This window comes from Falco cherrug, chromosome 2 (genome assembly GCF_023634085.1).
Source record: "Falco cherrug isolate bFalChe1 chromosome 2, bFalChe1.pri, whole genome shotgun sequence".
Taxonomy (NCBI): Eukaryota; Metazoa; Chordata; class Aves; order Falconiformes; family Falconidae; genus Falco; species Falco cherrug.
Window position 1 is genome coordinate 90,531,559 of NC_073698.1, and position 18,717 is coordinate 90,550,275.

The following is an 18,717-nucleotide window of genomic DNA, read 5'->3' on the forward strand; positions in this document are numbered from 1 at the left end:
GAACAAATATACCACACTTCTGCTAAAAGGAAAAAAAATCCCCAAAGAATTAATCAATAATTACGTAGACTGCAATAAACTCATAATTTATTGCAAGACTGCGATGTGAAGGGAGAGCTGTTCAAAGTAAACCACTGAACGTTCTAAGAAGTATTTATACCAATCACTAACCAGTTAGTATCTGAATGATCTAAAAACATTTTGCACATTCGGAGACCATGAACATTTGGCTGGCATATGGCTAATCTAGATCACAAAGAGTGGACAGCAAGCTCTTAAAAATTTAATTCTCAGAATGCATAATTTAATTACCAGGATGCCCTGTAACTCACACACCAAACTGCTTGATACACTAGTGCCTGCATACTGCCTGAGCTGGAAGAGTCATCTACCACTTTCCCAGCTTATGGGCATACTTAGCATCTCTCCATTGAGTCTAGTTTTTCATGTAGCTGCAAATTGTAAACGTCACGTTCTTCCAATTATTGACTAAACAAGCAGAATGCAATTTGCCAATAATATCTCAACATTACTCACTTTCCGCTAAAATTAAGTTTCGAAGGCTCTCAATTAAACTGTCTCTGCGTAAATCTCAATGCAAATGACTCTCTTGATTTAATTCACTGAAATATTTACCTTCTACATTCTCTGCAACAGCTGTTAAACATATTCGTTGGTGGGGTGCATACAAAAACTCAGTCTCTGCGTTTGTGTCAACCTCCTTGCATTAGGGCAAATTTCCACCTTCCCATCTTGCTCATTGCAATTTAATTTGGACGTGACACCACATTTTATCTCTGTTCACTCCATTTGCAGAACCAAAAAACCTACAGCAGCCAGTTCACAGATCCTAATTCTCCTCTGTTCTGCATAAATTAACAACAGAAATCTCCAAATTATGCACTTCTGATGTTTGTCTTCACCTTGGAGCTTTTTCGACACTCAATCTACTTAAGAAAACTATTGTTTCTCACACTAAAATCATAAATTACAATGGACACACATATGCACACTGCACATGTAAGTGTTAAATGAAGTTCTGGCCTTTTTCTGGTGTCATGTTGGATCAAATCAGAATAATATCATTGTGATATCAGAATTATATCTCTAACAGTATCTCTATTTGTACTCATATTAGCCTTAAAAATACTCATATTTTCTATGCTATCAGCAAAAACCGCAACCGCACACCAAAACCAATACTCTCATTTACACACACACCCTTCCCCAAACCTGTTAAGATTACAGAAAACCTCTATCTAGGGTCAGTCTCATTTTATCTAATACAGATAATCTGCATTCAAGCTAGCTGTCCAGACTCCCTTTATCATCAAATGGCGAGAAAGCGGCATGCACAGGGTCCAATTCACCTCATCCTAAGGCAGATGAGTCTAAAATAGGCCAAGGTGAACGAACCAGTAAGTGTTATGCATGTCCGCTGGCTAAAGGGAGTAAAAATGAAACACCTCAATGACACGTAGATATGTACATAGCAGATACCTAAGGTTAGATCAGTTAAATAACACCCTAGTATCTGTATTGAACTAAGGATGCTGAGATGTAAATCAGAGCCAAATAAAACCCACTGAAAGATGGCTGGTTTTCTGCTTCTAGAAGTGAGTGTGGAGTTTCAAGCAGGCCCAGAACTTCAGCTCATGACTGCGTTCACTGTAAAAGGACCACAGGAATCCTAACTTTCCTACTGGACTTAGTTTAAATGGTGGAAATGGGTTTCTGTCCAATTTCTTCCCACCCTTTTGGAGTAGTCTGTCTTGAACTAATTGCTTATTTGCTACTGTCTGCATCAATGGCCCATGTTAGAAACTTCTGTTATGGGGTCTGCAGTGTAATTATTCTAATGGAAAATTATAAAGTGAAGCAAATATTTAGGAGAATGACCCAATTCACCCAAAGAAATACCAAACTCACACAAAGAGGATTGAGACTGAAAGCATTTGACCCCATTTAAAGCATTTTTCATCTGTATTTATATCCTCACTTAAGCTAGGATAAAAGTACAGCCTTCAAGTATGGACATTCATATACTCATATGCATACAGTTTTGCAATTTTATGTTCAGACGCTAGTAAGATATTTTTGGTTCCAAGTTTTTTGTCACATGTCTAGTCAGTTCTTTATATCTGAAAGACCAAGACATCTCTATCATTTAAAAACTTACTCAGTTTCAAAGACAACAATGCATTTAACTGTTACAAAATGATTTATATATATATATACATTTGAAAGGAGTTCTTCATGGCATTAGTTCTTTTTATAAATCTCTTAATATTTAAAATGGCAAAGACCACAGCTACTGGGCAGTGGCATTTCCATATCTTAGTCTCCTCTTGCTTGAACTTTGCAGAACTCTCTTGTCTCTCAAATGTACTTAATATTAAATTAGACTCTTTGTTATGATAATAAAAGTGTCCCAAAGAATGCATTCTTTATGAAAAGAAAATAAATTTCTAAATATTGTTCTATCTGAACAGAATGAAAAAAGAGACTATTTGTCAGTTCCATCTGTTGGTTACATGTTTTCATCACTCTGGACATAATTTTTATTTCCTAGAGTAATCCATCACAGTGACATTTTATCCTAGCGTGAAACACGAAAGCTTTAATGAAACCATCCCATGGTTTTCAGCACATCGCACGCTTACTAAAACTAAAGGCCTTGCTGGACATCCTTATGTCTCCTTACGTGCAAGGGTTCAATCTCAAGGACAAATTTGACACAAATACAACTATTTACAGGAGGACATTTTGATGGTCAAGTGGTTTATTGAATAAAATCACCTTACAAATTTTTCTATAACTCCATGATTGATCAAACTGAGAACTTAAGATCTCTTTCTTTCCTCTTTCTTTGAGGTTTTACTGCACTGAGAGCTTAACAAAAAGTCAAACTAAAATTTATCAGTTTCTGAAGTATACTTGTTTCCCCTTAGCTAGAAAAGTTATCTGGGGCTATTTTTCTGCATTGTAAAACACTGAGACAACTACTTTTTAACTTTGGAAAGTTCTACCAACAGGTTTAATTTCAATTGAGCCTATAAGAACAAACTGCAGAAAAATAATTTCAGAAACAATTTTTCAAAGTATACAAGAGCAAATTCATATGCTGCTGAGATGAAGCACAATAAAGCATCATTGAGATAATCTATAGTTAAAATGATGGTGTATGACTTATGATTAAGCTTCATTACCTGCAGAGCAAGGGGCTTCCATCTCATATTTTTCAGTAAAGCTGGTGCTGAGGTAAGCATGCTCTGAGGTCGCTTTTTCAAAGTTAAGATAACACCACTCGGATCCTCTCGTAGTGCATTCACCAAATTTTTCAACTGCCACCCCACCTGGTAACCAGTAAAATCATTACAATAAAATTGAGGTACAGTATTCAATATGTCATGTTCCCTTTTTAAATAATATTAGTAAAATAACATAATAGGAGTGTATATATATATATCTTAAAGGAGATTAACTCTAGAAATGTAAAAAATAAATTACTGCATAAAATTCACGTCAACTAACATAATTATTATAATGCATTGAGATAGATATGCATCATTTCAGGTTTTAGAATTAATAAACTACTGTTACTTTACTGTAAATGCACAAAGTGTTTTCAAAATTAGCTCTGGTACATAGACTTTAGAGACTAGGAAGTTAAAAAGCCCTGGCTACCATATTGACAGTTCAATTAAAAAGTGAGCATTCTGTACTCCACAGTATTTAAAGTCCACTAACCACATGTAGTCATACTACTTCTACTCCTAGCAGCTTATGCAAGCACAAACCAGCTCAGGAAAATCTACTCTTCATGCTGCTATAAAAGTAAAATCACAATCACAAGGCCTTTTTTTAAAATAGTACTTCTTTCATGATGATTTCAGAAACAAATACAGTAAATTAATGACAGAGGAGTCATTACTACTTGAGTATTATCCCAAAGTAAAATTTTCCTAATTGAATTAAAGCATTTTGAAATATTCTAAAATTAAGAACTTTATTAACATGGAAAGCAACAAGCCTTTATTTATAAATGCAAGATAATATTTTCTGAATGATTTAGATTGCATTTTTGAAAAAAAAAAATATTTTAAATATTAAAACATACAACTCACGACAATGGTTTTCCGGCTAAATAATGCCTATCTTGAAACTCTAAGATATTCAAACCCTGAATTTCAAGTTTGGCACCCAGAATGGCAATACACAGAATCATACATCCCTTGAAAATCTTGGCCTCTACATTTATAAAGTGATTATTTCTGTAAACTTGACAGCTTTTCCACCTTTTTTTCTCTCTCTCCCCCTAAACAAACAATTTTTTCTGATGTTTAAAGAATCAGTTACAAATATTTTCCTGCTTTCCTTCAAGAACAACGTTAAGAAAATTACCCAACTGAGAAGTAAAAATCTTACTGCAAAAAACCTCTAGAACTTTAAAGTTATAAGGTAACATCATTGTAAAACGGTTACTTTATACCATGTCAATGTGTTTGAAAAAAATCAAAGAGGCAATGTGAACAAAATAATGCAGATGTTCTTTATCATCAGTATAGTGCAATATGACACAAACGTGTATTTGTTACCAGTGCTTAAGCAAGGTAATCATACATAGGTTGTTGCTACTTATTTTTTACCTTATTCTCTATTACACCAAAACTCACTTTGCTTAATAGCACTTATTTTAAGAGCTGATACTCCCATATGGGCATGTCACTTAAGCCAACACCAATGTTTACCAACAACCCTGAAACACAGACATGGTTCAAACCTCACCACTCTTCCTCAGCCACTGTGAACCTACCTTTCCTGCTTTCACCACAGCAAAGTTCATTATATCCAGGATGCACTCCTACAGTAGTATTATTGTATACAAAGAAACAGGGTGTTGACAACATGTATCTTTAATTAATATTTTCCAGTTTCCACAGAAGACTTCCAAGCATGCTGGAATAATTCTTTTCAGTCCAATATATTAGGCATATGACTACTATACTTTGAATAAAAGTGAAACTTAATTGACTTCAGCTCAATTTCCACATCCCTATGAAGTCTCCATTCTGTTCCAACAGTATTCAAACCAAGTAAGCCTCTGTAAGTCCAAGCTTTGTGTCTTAATATTACAATTTTATAAAAAAACACCTTGCTATTTACAACACTGCTTTTCTACTTAAAAGAGACTTCTACCACTGCTTAGAAACACTATATTCCCCACAGTCCCATAATGTCACCATGGGCATATGCAAGGTTTCATTTCCGACCCCAAAAGAAGGAATTAAAGGCCTACAGTTCAGGTAAGATATGTCTCTTCTGTTGGGTTTGTGTGGCGAGGTTCTGCCAGCAGGGGCTACAGGGACGGCTTCTAGAAGCTTCCCCCGTATCTGATGTAGCTAATGCCAGCCAGCTCCAAGATGGACCCACCACTGGCGAAGGCCGAGCCCATCAGCGATGGTGGAAATGCCTCTGTCATAACATATTTAAGAAGGGGAAAAAAATCTGTATAACACATCTACAGCAGAAATGAGGAATGACAGTATGTGAGAGCAACAACTCTGCAGACACCAAGGTAAGTGAAGAAGGATGATGGAGCAGATGTCCACATACAGCACATGAAGGACCTCATGCTGGAGCAGGTGGATGCCTGAAGGAAGCTGTGACCCTGTGGGAAGCCTGCGCTGGAGCAGGTTTGCCGGCAGGACTTGTGGCCCTGCAGGGGACCCACGCTGGAACAGTCTGCTCCTAAAGGACTGCACCCCATGGAAGGGACCCACACTGGAGCAGTTCATGAAGAAACTGCAGCCTGTAGGAAGGACTCACATTGCAGAAGTTTGTGGAGAACTGTCTCCTGTGAAAGGAACCACACACTGGAGCAGGGGAAGAGTGTGAGGAGGAAGGAGTGGCAGAAACAATGTGTGATGAACTGACTGCAGCCCCCGTTCTCTGCCCATCTGTACCACTAGCGGGGAGGACGTAGAGAAAATCGGGAGTGAAGCTGAGCCCAGGAAGAAGGGAGGGGTGGAGAAAGGTGTTTGAAGATTCGTTTTTATTTTCTCATTACCCTACTCTGATTTGAATGATAATAAACTAATTTCCCTAAATGAGTCTGTTTTGCCAGTGACGTAATTGCTGAGTGATCTCCCTGTCCTCATTTCAACCTATGTGCTTTTTGTTACATTTTCTCTCCCCTGCCCGCTTGAAGAGGGGAGTGATAGAGCACCTTTGGTGGGACCTGGTATCCAACCAGGGTCAAACCATCACATTCTGTACATATGCTCCTGTACACTGTAATTCCCTAATGAAGACAGATTTCTGGAGAGGAATCCTGCTGAATAAAGCAGCAGAGGGAGCCTTGAGGAGCTGTGTGGCCCCAGTTACAGATATGTGTGGCCCCAGTTACAGAATCAGGATGTAAAATTTTTTGCCATTTAAGTTGGTAGGATGTGGCATACAAAAGCTGTGCTTTAAAATTGTCTGTTTCTCACTGAAATAGCCAAAAATATAAATAAAAATATTTTTTGTTATGCTACCAGTTTTAAAATTATTTTAAATGCACTTTCATACTTTGCAGAGACAAATTGTATTGCTGTATCATGTATCTCAAATATGCCTTACATTGCAATAAACGGGAGATTATCTACTCTCTTTACGAGACTTAGGGGGATTAAAGAAAAAAATTACTTCAAAGCACTAAATCTGATGTATTTAATTTAGAAGCTCATGAATATAAACAATTTAGCTTAATTTTTCACAGGAAAATTCTGAGTTTCTTATAAATTTCAAATGAAGTTCATTCTCTGCTTTTACTTAGTTCCCTGACAGGAGTTTTCTGGCTGGTTCAGACAGTCCTTGGTTGCTTCGCATCTTTTGAACAGAAACAACTAAATTAGCCTAAGAGGAACAAGTCACATAAGAGGCTGTCAACAATAAATTGAAGGAAATTGATGTCCATGTAGGAGGCATGCTTTTCAGTTCCCACAGTTTAGATCTCATCAAATTTCATATGGATGCAGACTAAACAGAAGCAATCTTATTTGATGAGGTCAGGTTGAAAGAGGAAAAGGCAATGAATATATTGGGAACTGAAATCTGTTTTCCAGAAATCCACTTCAGTGACATGTAATCTACACTGTCTTTTAAGTGTAATTTGAATGTATTCTGTCTAATGTCTCCTCAGGATCTTCCCCTTTCTCATTACCACCACAGTTACCAATTCTCAGCTTCTAATCATCAAGTTTTTAGGCAAAGCTTTCAAAGTCTCTACCTGCCCACGTACTGCAAAAACAGACCGTAATAAGGAAGTTTCATTACTGGTTTGAAAATTCAATAGGTAAGTAAAAGGACTATATTAGCAGACAACTTTACGTATGTTAAAAACCCCCAAGCAATTATTTTTAAAACAGTGCACGGTCCTGACCAGGTACCCATCTTTAAGGGCCAAGCAAGTTACTGTTGCTTGCTTTAAAATAAATTTACATTGTTAAACCAAGTGCTATCAACAAACGGTAGTCAGGAAAGGTGTCTTTAGCTGTAGCCTAAGACCAGAGCTGGGTTTCGCTGCACAGTGCCCGAATCACTCCCAGCTGCCAGTGCAGCTCATGGCTGAGCGCAGGGAGGGCTGAGGGCAGCTGAGGGCAGCCTGGGGGTTTGGCACATACACTGGCACAATGCAGTTGGTCCCTTGGTAATACTGGGAGCCCTGGGGAAGGGGAAAGCATGCCTGCTATGTGGGTGCAGGCCTGGGTGCCCGACAGAGCTCAGGGCACCTTGTAGAAAGGTGGAACTTGGAGCAGGACAGGCTACAGGATTATCTGGTAAGGAAAGAGGAGGACTATGGGCTCAAGGAGCAGCAAGGGAAGGTGAACATGGCATGCAAAGATAGGGGAACTAGGGGAAGAGGAGAGGAGAGCCAGGGAACACCACAGGGGTGTCCTGAGGAGTCATGCTGAGCTGCTTCTGCCAAGGAAATTAGAGCACTTTAGAGTCTACTGCCAAGGTAAAGGAGGGATAAACAGGGTAGCCCATGTCCACGCCACCTAAAGACCAATACTCCAAGACCAGATGTACAGCACTGCTGTGGGATGATGTGAGAAGGGACATCGCCCTCCCAAAGGCAAGGCCAGGAGAAATGAGCCTGCAAACAGGGTGCTTGCAACACCAGCATCAGGCCACCAAATTTCTCATCTATCCTGCCACCACCTGCCCAGAGGTTGTGGCCAGGCTGCGTCATTAGGGTGCTCCAGAGACACTCAGGACCATTCAGGTTGCTTCAGCAGGGCAAGATGACAGCCCTGGGCAACTGCACCCAGCTCTGACACATCCTCTGCATCTCCCCTGCCTCTTCCCATTGCCTCCCACCGGCTTCTCCATCACCTGGAATATCCCAGCACCAATTACTCCAAATAGCAGAAAGCTTTAGCACGGGATGCTGTTAAAGGTCTGCTCCCCCAGTCACCATGGGGGAAAAGAAGATGCCCCTGGGCAAGATGAAGCATATTTTAAAAGACCCCAATGTTTCTCTGGCTTGCAACAAGCACATCTGGATGACAATATTAAAATAGCCTGAAAAGGAACTTTTATTTTGAATTCCTATTCTAAATTATCAAGAACTCTAACACTTTCAACTACTAAAAAGTTGCTCTTAAACAACCTTTTCCTGCAGATGAATCTATTGCCTCCTTTCCGACAAGCTTGGAAAATTGGTAGCAATCTTTCCTTTTTCTAAAAGTAAGCACGACCATCCACTGAATCTTTTTTTTATGCAGCCACATCCATGACAGTTTTCCCAAACTCCTGTGCTCATTCATTATTTCTGTGAGTACTGATGTATGTTATGAGTCAGAGAGCAGCTCTGCAAAATACTAACATGCAATCAGCTCAAATACAATTGGATGGACCTAAACCAAGTATTTTTAGGATGCTTCAGAATGTAGTACTAAATAACCTACAGTCTAAAAAATTTAGCACATATATCCCAAAGAAACCATGGAACACCTGCATCATTTAAAAGTAGTGTGCAAATCTAATACACTGAAACTACATCAACTAGAGGGTGGAATTACAGTCAAATGATAAATAGAACAGAGTCCATATTTTTACAGGTGTATTCCTGTTCAAAGGGTCACCAGAGTCCCATGAAAGTTAATGACATCTTTCTGCTTCCATGAAAAGAAAACTGCTTTTTGTCCCTAGTTACAGTAATTCTTTCCTAACTTGCAGATTTGTAAAAGGGAAAAGTAGTAATATCTTTACACTTTTGAAGGAAAAGTACTATGTGCCTGCTAAATATATCCTGCAAAGCCATGTGCTATTTTCTAGCTAAGCAAATATGCAAAATCCATTCTAGTGTTTAATTTTAAAAATGGGGACATAATCAAAATTCTTTTTCTTTCAGTGTTGCCTGTTTTAAGTGGCATGCAGCCAGACCTCTTTGACTTATCAGCCATTTCAAGCTCCAAACTTTTACTTATTTTTCAGCTAAAAAAAAATAGATTTCTAGGAGGGAAGTACATTCACCTTAAGAAATGAGTTTTTAAGAACTTCCATATCTATCACTTATCTTGCATTTTATAAATAAAATCTAGTGCATAAGAAAAAAAACCCAACAACATTGCATTTCGAATCACTATCTATCAAACCTAGCACATTAAGCAAGTCAGAACTGGACAAAAAACTATCTGGCGTCATGCTGTTAAATTAAAAGATTGATTTCCATGAACACTGGTCAGAAATAAGGATGTTCAGCTGGCAGCCCTATGAAACAAACATGTTAGCAGCAAGCATCTTTTTCCCTTCCCCAAGCTGCAGATGTGTGAAAAGGATAAAAAATAATGGAAGGCCATAGGTCTTCCGTGTCCAGAAAACACTGGATGAGGAAACCACAGAAGGATGTTTACAACATGGACTACCATAGAGATGAAAGCTGTATCTGTATGTAGTAAGAGAAGTAGTGTCAGGAGAGTAACAGATGCCTTTCAGGGATTTATCCAGCTTCTTAAGCTAGCACGATTATGAACGTCCCGGCTTACATAACAGTTTTCTCCCAAAGAGGAGAGGCTCATAATATTCTGATTGCATATGCTGCAATTCTAATTCAAGAGTATCTTGGCTGTATTATTTAAATACATGCAATTTTAATCCAATGTGAAAGTCAGTTCTGATCACACCATGCTGTACTGTTAACCAAAATCGCAACAATATACTTTGTATGTAAAGTACATCGAGGAAAATCACATTTTTTACATGAGAAAATCCTGATGTTTCACTAAAACTTTTGCTTAGAACCACGGAACTATCAAGTAAGTAATCTTTATATTAAGTTTTGGCTATGGAAACTCAAGCTCACAATAAAGAGACTTTCCCACAAATAAACTAAGTTAGGACCCAAATTGAGAGCCTAATACAGAAGTTACTGCCTCTCATTAAGCTGCTCTAATCACTTTTCCCCATCAGAAAACCTATCTGATCCAGAGTGTAACTTCTGACTGATTTTATTACCTTGCCCCTTTCAGGTATTTGCACAGCTCAGTTCTACTGTAATTAACAAACTTCACAAATATAAGTAAAGTGACTACAGAGCACTTCAGTAATCAAGTCAAGCATCTGTTTTATCCAAGGGGAACTGAAATTTGAATTATCCAGGGACATAGAATCAGTTCTGTATTGAAGTACGGACTCTGTTTAATAATAATGCTTACCTTTCACTTATCACTGATACAATCAACCTTCAGTTCAGAGCTACCTCACTGTTTTGCTTTTGAGTCATTGCTAGCAACATCCTAGAACAAATAAACAAGTATTTTTATTGGGAACAGCAAAGACTCCAACTTTATGGGTTTAATTAGATTCTATCTTACAGATGTAAGGTCTGTGACTAGGTACGGTTTTTGAGGAAAAAGGGTCTCATTTCCTTATTTCAGGGTATAGCTCTAAAAAAATGGGGTTGATTTCAGTTTGCTCAGTTTTGGTGTACCTCTGAAATTTGAAGGATCCTCCCTCCCTTGGGTACCTGCTCTTCCCCAAAGTGACTGGCCGCCTCCAGCATGATGACTGTAAGGTATATGGCCGCCTCCAGCACAATGTCTGTAAGGTTTATCTCTCTTCAACCAGGAGTACAACTCAACCAGAAGAGACAGGTACTGGCAATTCGGAGGATTTTCATGCAGCCGTTCATCCACTTGGGGAACGTGGAACCCAGCATTATTTAGCCTCACAGGGAGTAAACTCAGTCTTTCAATCCCTAGAGGGGTGTCTCAAGGACCAAGATGTGCATAATTTCAGGTTAAAGGCCTTCCCTGATGGCTAAGCACTGTGCTGATGGGAAAACACTAGTATGAAGCCCAGTCATACAACAGGCAAGAAACCATCAGGTCCCTGCATTGGGAGCAGGGAAACAAGGGTTCTGGTCCCAATTCCCAGTGACCACTTTTTTGTGTAATATAAACACAATTCAAACTACACACTTCCCCTGCAGGGAACAGGGTGTGAAAGCCGCACTCCGATGAGCAGGCCCTACCTCTTCTTCAGCAAGGGCACAGACACTAAACTATTATGAACAAAGGTGCTGCCTACCAGACTCCTCACTCGGGTTCGTTTCCAGGAGCTTCCAGGGAACATATGGGGAGCCCGGGTGCCTACCTCCTTTTCAGCAGGGCTTCTGGTGAGGGACAGGCCTCCACTGCCCGAGAAGAGACATTTTAGCATCCCTGGTTGGCCACAGGTGAGTGCTAAAGAAACTTCAGTGCTGATAAATGTTTAAGTAGGTGCAGAGAGCTGGTGGTATAATCTCAGGCACGATTTAGGCAGACTGGATCACACATCAGCTCCTCACAGATGAAGCTGCAGTATGGATGTGGGTGGCCTCATCCTTCCTCAGAGGAAAGGAACAGCCAAGTTCTCTGTATTTCACACGGCATAAGGAACATACTCCTCAGGAGTGACCCTGCAGTGTTAACCCAACACAGCCACATTCGCCTTACAATAACTCATTTGTGCTGCTGTGTTTTCCATCTCACAATGGGAATTTGAGGCCCATGTGTGTGCATTGCATGTTCTTGTACTTAAATTCCCAGAATGGTGCATACATACATATATAAATAATTTTGTTTCAGATTAAATTGACATTATCACAACTTAATATTTTAGAAGGATTCCAGTGAGTCAGTGATTCCAACAGTCTTTGGCAAACACCCCCCCTTCAATGTATAAACTACCTGAGATCCCCAGCTGCCCTGCAGCTAAATAGTGCTGCTGTCCTTGAATCAGATGTTTCTTGAGACTGAACTGATATAGTGAAAATAAACTTAAATGTGTACAAAGAAATTGTAAAAAAACCCCTTAAATGTTCACTAATAACCAAGCAAACTGGAAAAAAACCCCACCCAAAAACGAACACTAAAAAGCCTTTAACTGAGCTGAAAACTTATGTGGCATTACTTAGCTACACGAAGGACAGGGATAGGGAGTTAAAAGAAACTGTCATAATAAAGCACTAATTATTTAGCTGTGAGAGATCTTTTCTTTTTTTTTGTTTCATTCTACTGCTATTAATATCATCAGCCATAGACTACGTACAGTGTTCAAGCCACTGAGATGTTCTAAGGCAGTACTGAGGGTTTTTTAATAAAAAAATTACATTTTTAGAGTACATATACTCAAATCAGGCATTGAATTTTGCTGCTTTAATTTTTCCTCCCTTATGACATAGAATGAACTTGCTTTTCTTACTGGTTTTATCTACTTTTACAACTATCACTTCCTCACAATTACCTCCTAACTTCATCAGATTAAGATAATGACTTATGCAACAGAAGTTCAGGCTGGAATGTGAAGATCAGCTGTGTAATTTACACAGCCGTCACCTGCACAAAGCACAGAGGGATTCAAAACTACTGAAATCTAACTTATATGTGGTCTAGGCTGTGCATAACTGTAGTATCAACCAATTAATATGCACAACCTTGAATACATCTTTCCTCACCTTTCCTCTCCCTCTCTGCAGTATACTTCAATTATCAGCAATCTAATTTAAAAGACTATTAGCAGCATAATACCTGCCTTCCTTTCCAAATACACATACCTGAACTTACACTAACAGTAAGCCTTTTAACTTATTGTTATGAGACTTAAAGAGCAATGTCATCTGTATTCTGTTCTATAGGCATCAACATCGTTAATAATAGAAAACTTCAGTTCTACTTATTATCTGCTACATGGTCATAAAACATATGCTCTAATCATATATTTAATACATCAGAGATTATGAAATTTTGAAAGCATTATTTTAACTGCAGAATTTACAGTATTCTCACTATTGAGAACATAGTGTTAACATTGCAACTTAAATCGCCTGCAAATACAAATTGACCAAGATTAGTAGTCAGTAGCAACTACTATGAGAGTAGGAAAATTACTTTTAACAGGAATATATATACAAAAAGATTTTGGTAGCATACTGTCTTCCAGTATTTCTGTTGGAAATATTAATACCATTGACAGCACCTCTAAAAGGACTTTCTTTTTTTCTATAGAAACACTACCATATGGGGAAAAAAACCCCAAAACATAAAACAACTGTACAAAATAAATAAATTAAAATGCATCATTTCCCAGTATGTTCTGTGCAGAAAGACAAATTTAACAATTAAATCACAAGATATATTCCACAGAATACTGCAGCAGGTTTTAGCAGATACACCCTCAGGAGTATGGTCATAGGTATAGCTTGTATAAAAATACTCGATTTAGCTATGGACTCAGTAACTTGCCTATCACCAGTGGTGAAACTATGAAGGCCCACCAACGACATCCACAGAATAAGTCAACTAGTGCTACAGTGGAATTCTTACTACAACTACACTGCTTCTAGAAGAGACATTGGTGTCTTCAAAGACAGCCCAGGTGTCCATTCCCAAACTGCAGTCAGTGCCGTACAGAGCAGTCTATGTCATCAATTACAAAAGAACTCTTTTTTCCTGAAGAAAAATAATGGAAGAACTCAATAGTCTGCTGAATGGTTATTCGTATGTATATTCTTCTAATCACACAAGTAAACTACCAGGGCTCAATGATAATAATATTGATTGTCCATTCGGGGGTACAGCCAGGACAGAAAAAAAATATTATGTTTTTGAGCGAGCTCTGGGACACAGCAAATGGGAAAAAGGTGACCAGGACCACAGTCAGCTGGCAGGGAATACTTCTAGAAATACAGTGTATGGCCACTGAACCCACATCCCAGTCATATGATGGGCATCTCCTATTGCACCAGTTTCTTCTATTGCTTCCTGAAAGGACTCCTATAGTAATCTGAACCTCTCAGAGCCTGACTGTTACACAGCTCCATCAATAGTGTAACCAGTCCTACAGATGAGGCTTAACATGCCCAGCTGTGCTAGTTTTGGCTGGGGTAGAGTTAATTTTCCTCATAGTGGCTAGGATGGGGCTATGTTTTGGATTTGTGCTGAAAACAGTGTTGCTAATGCAGAGATGTTTTAGTTACTGCTGAGCAGTGCTTGCATAGTGTCAAAGGCTTTTCTGCTCTTCCTATCACCCTACCAGCAGGCAGGCTGAGGGTGCACAAGAAGCTGGGAGGGGGCACAGGCAGAACAGCTGACCCCAACTGACCAAAGGGATATTCCATACTGTATGATGTCATACTCAGCATATAAAGCTGAAGGAAGAAGAAAGAAGGGGTGAACACATTCAGAGTGATGGCCTTTGTCTTCCCAATTCACTGTTATGCGTGATGGAGCCCGGCTTTCCTGGGCATGGCTGAACACCTGCCTGTTGATAGGAAGTGGTGAATGAATTCCTTGTTTTGCTTTCCTCGCATGTGGGGCTTTTGCTTTACCTATTAAACCGTCTTTATCTCAACCCATGAGTTTTCTCACTTTTACCCTTTCAATTATTTTCCCCACCCCACCAAGGGGGAGTAAATATGCAGCTGTGTGGTACTTAGTTGCCAGCTGGGGCATATACGCCAGCATATACTCTTCAAGTAACATATTGCACTGCAACTGAAGCAGAGGGTTGGGATCAGGTGCTCTGGAGCACAGACCAAAAAGCACTCTCAAAGTGGGATGTCGGAGCCCAGGTCACAGGACCAAGCCTGCCCCTCACAAAGCTGAGGCAGTAGGAAGCAATTTCCACAACCATTTGTGACTTATGTCACTTTGTGCCCCTGCCAGTGTTCTCTTTCCATTTTGGGGCACAGTCAACCAGGCTTAATGCTTTCAGCTAAGCCAGATTGGTTGGCTTTAAATTAAGGTAGACATGCTCATGTAGTTAATCTCTCTCTGTTATTTAGGAGACAGGTAACTGCTGAAAGGCAACTCTGCGTGGCTTTCTGCTGCAACTGAACTAATTTCACTGGCTGGTGGCACAGTGTGTATTTAAGCATGAAAATTTCATGTGGAATGAACAAAGGGAAATTATTTGAAGTTTGGCAGAAACATGAGGCAGCGTGGGCTGGCCAAGCTTATGCTGCTCTAACACAGATGTGACAGTGAGTTGTTTGTTAGCTGATTTGTCCTGCCAGAGTCAGAAGTACAAGTGGATGCCCACAGTGACACAGCACACTATTTACATAAAAATGAGCCTGTGTTCCATACATTAACTCCGAATAAGACCCAGGTATCAACAGAAAACAAATTCCATGGACAAAAGCATCCGGCACTTGTTTCCTTATTTCTGCAGCATCACACTTCCCTGACATAGGGGATATGAAATAATGTATTTCTGAGTGTATTTGCACATCTATGTAGAAAAGAGTTCATAAGCAACAGCATATAATCTCAATACAAATTCCATGTTAAAGGGAATTACAAATTCACAAAAAGATTTTTCCTTTTGAGAGGATCATGGCAGTTTAGTTCCTTTATCAGTATTACACAATACTTACGGAGATTGTAAAGGAAGAATAAAGAATTAAACTGAAATTTTGAGAGGGCATGTGGAGGACAGATTTTGCCAAAATCAAAGTATGGTCCTCATATCCTGACAAACCATAGAGAGTTCAGGATAGAGCTCTCCAGAGAACTAGGTTACTTCCATAAAGATTTCCATTAACATTTCTGAATAGACCTAAAAAGCTTTTAGATGTAAATCCACCTACCTTTAAAATTAAATATTCGTGTTAACATTTACGTTACCATTATAAACACAGGAAGCCCAAGATTTGGAAAGTATTAAAATAATGATTTGGGAGCTATTACTCTATCTCCTCTTCCGTGACAGCAACAGAAGGAAGCTAAGCATGAAGCACTTTCTTTTAAACTTTTAAGCTCTTGCTGCACTATTGCTGTTGTTCAAGTCAAGGGTTTCTCTCATAAGAGAACAAAAATATTTTTTAAATGTAAGATGTTGTTAGTGGAAGTTGTTGTATAAGGTGTCAAATGCCTAATGTCAAAAACTCGGATTGACACTGCTGTCCCTTCCCTTATACTCTTCCAGCTCACTTCCCCACTTTGTCTCTTTAGAAATACCATTTTCTTCAAAGCCAAGGTAATAAGGTCTTAAATGAAATGTCTGTATTCAAAAATACCTGGCTTCAATCTGAAACAGATCTTGCAAAACAGTGTGGTAAAACTGAATAAACAGAAATATTTACATCATTTTTCTAATTACAGGTGTTTCATTTTGTTTTGGTTTTTTTCCCAAATAAGAAGATATCTACTGCAAACTCCATTTTGGACGCACACACTCCAGAGATTCATATGCACCCCAAGTTCAGCATTTCCTATCAGCTGGAATTTGCCAGCTCCCGACAAATCCTGAGAGGCTCTGTGAAGTTGAACTCTTCTCACTAATTGTACAGTGACTCTTAAAAACAGATTCCCTACTTTTCCTAAGCAAAAATTAAGTTAGGGTAAGGATTTAGAAAGGTACCATACCCTTCTTAAGTGTTTACTCTTGCAGAAAAGCAGGGCATGGTTTTATACATGTACATATCATGTTTCAGAGAAAGTTTAGCAAAATCTCATCAAACGTTTTGTACTGTAAATACAAAAACAATTCCAGCAACTCACTTCTGTGGATTTGTTTGGCCCACAAGAGCTCCCAGGAGTTTCCACAGTAAGGAGCACGACATATAAAAGCAAGGTGTTATCTACATTATACATGATTAAAAAAAAAAATCCAAACTCAATGGTAGCTTATTGGTGTTAAGGCCATTAAAAATACCAGCTTCTACATGAAACAGATCAATAATTGGCCATATTCCCCTATTTTGCCAAATTAAACATTTTTTCCATCATCTATATTTACATATATTCTGATGAGTTTTACCCAACACACACAATATTTGGGAATCCACATGTCTGTCACAAGTCCTATCATACTTGTATTAGAAGTACACGCAATGTGCCCAAAATGCCTCCAAAATATAGAAACTATGCACCAGAATTACACAAGAACAGCCTGTTATTCAAGAACGCTACACCATCCTGATTCTATACCTTCCTGTTTTCTGCTTGGAGTATTTTCTCTACTGCTTTATCACTGACGCAACCAGAAAGAGTACTGCAAACAGTAGTAATTCATGTAAGCAATAATATTGTTTGCTGCACTTTCAGTTGGTTAAAAGGCGGACTATCTTAAGGTAAAATACACTCTTGAATTATATATGGGCAGAAACATGAGTACTGCAGTGCAGTGCAAATTCTAAATAGTCTGAATGACTTTTTTTTGTTTACATTGGAAATATTTTAGACAGACAGGCTTTTACAGGAGATTAAGGATGGATAGTACAGGGAAGTTTAAGAGAAGACAGTGCCTAAATCCTCTGAATTTTAATGGGGGAGTCATGCCTCTTAGTTACAGAGTTATGAAAAACAAATTCTATGCTGTAAGGCAAAACCGACACAGAAGATTCACATCTCTCTCTAACCTCAATGAACCACAGTTTAAGGGATAATTTTCTGAACATTAACTTTTCACTGACTTTAGGCTTAATCTTTTTTTTTAAAAAAAATTTTAAAAATTTGTAAGATATTTACATCCCAGACATCCTGCCAGCAACAAGTGGAATACATCCTGTTATGCATGTTTTCTATCAACACAGCAAAAGATCAGGGTAATCACTTGAAATCCTTTGATTTCACTGCCAAATTAAATACTATGAAGATTAAGCATTGCTACATGCAAACAGAGGATGCCAATAGAAAATGTAAAACTATTTGATACCCAGTATTAGGATATTTACAGTAAAAATTAATGTAAGTCACTTAACTACTCTCCTGCTTTGTCATGCTGCTTATTTGAAAGCCAGTGGGCTTTCTGAAAGAACATCCTTTTCAAAATTATTAAAATGTGATTCTTGTAGAAAGTGTTAGCTAACAATCTGGGTTTTGAAAATAATTGGAACTTCTCTTTCCCATATTCATATCCATTCTTTGAAATACAAGGTACTGAAAGCCAGGTATTAACTTCACTTTGACATACAGAATACACTAAAATAACTGAAGAAAATACAGGACATTTTTTTTACTTCTAAAATAAATTTAAAGTTAGATATTTTTTTTTTTACATTTTGATTCTCCAGTTACACGACATCACTTAAGTAACTGTTACATGGGAACAATACTTTCCTACAGCTTTGGAGTTAGATCTTTTAAAAAATTTAGTCATGACTATTTCTATAGTCAATACAAGTGATAATGTATGGTAAGTTACAAGGAGCAAGTTGAAAAACATCCTGTGTTTTCGACT

General features: G+C 38.5%; 1 protein-coding gene across 5 annotated transcripts in view; it reads right to left on the minus strand.

Annotated features, from left to right (window-relative positions):
• Window positions 1–18,717, minus strand: part of CNKSR2 (connector enhancer of kinase suppressor of Ras 2) — a 220,769-nt gene that overhangs the window by 98,691 nt on the left and 103,361 nt on the right. For 3 of the 5 annotated variants that reach the window (XM_055703079.1, XM_055703080.1, XM_055703083.1), the window contains exon 9: window positions 3,210–3,356. The exons of the other annotated variants lie outside the window; for them this stretch is intronic. In XM_055703079.1, coding sequence (XP_055559054.1) covers window positions 3,210–3,356 — 147 coding nt within the window. The remainder of the gene's footprint in view (window positions 1–3,209; window positions 3,357–18,717) is intronic. 5 annotated transcript variants of the gene reach the window in all.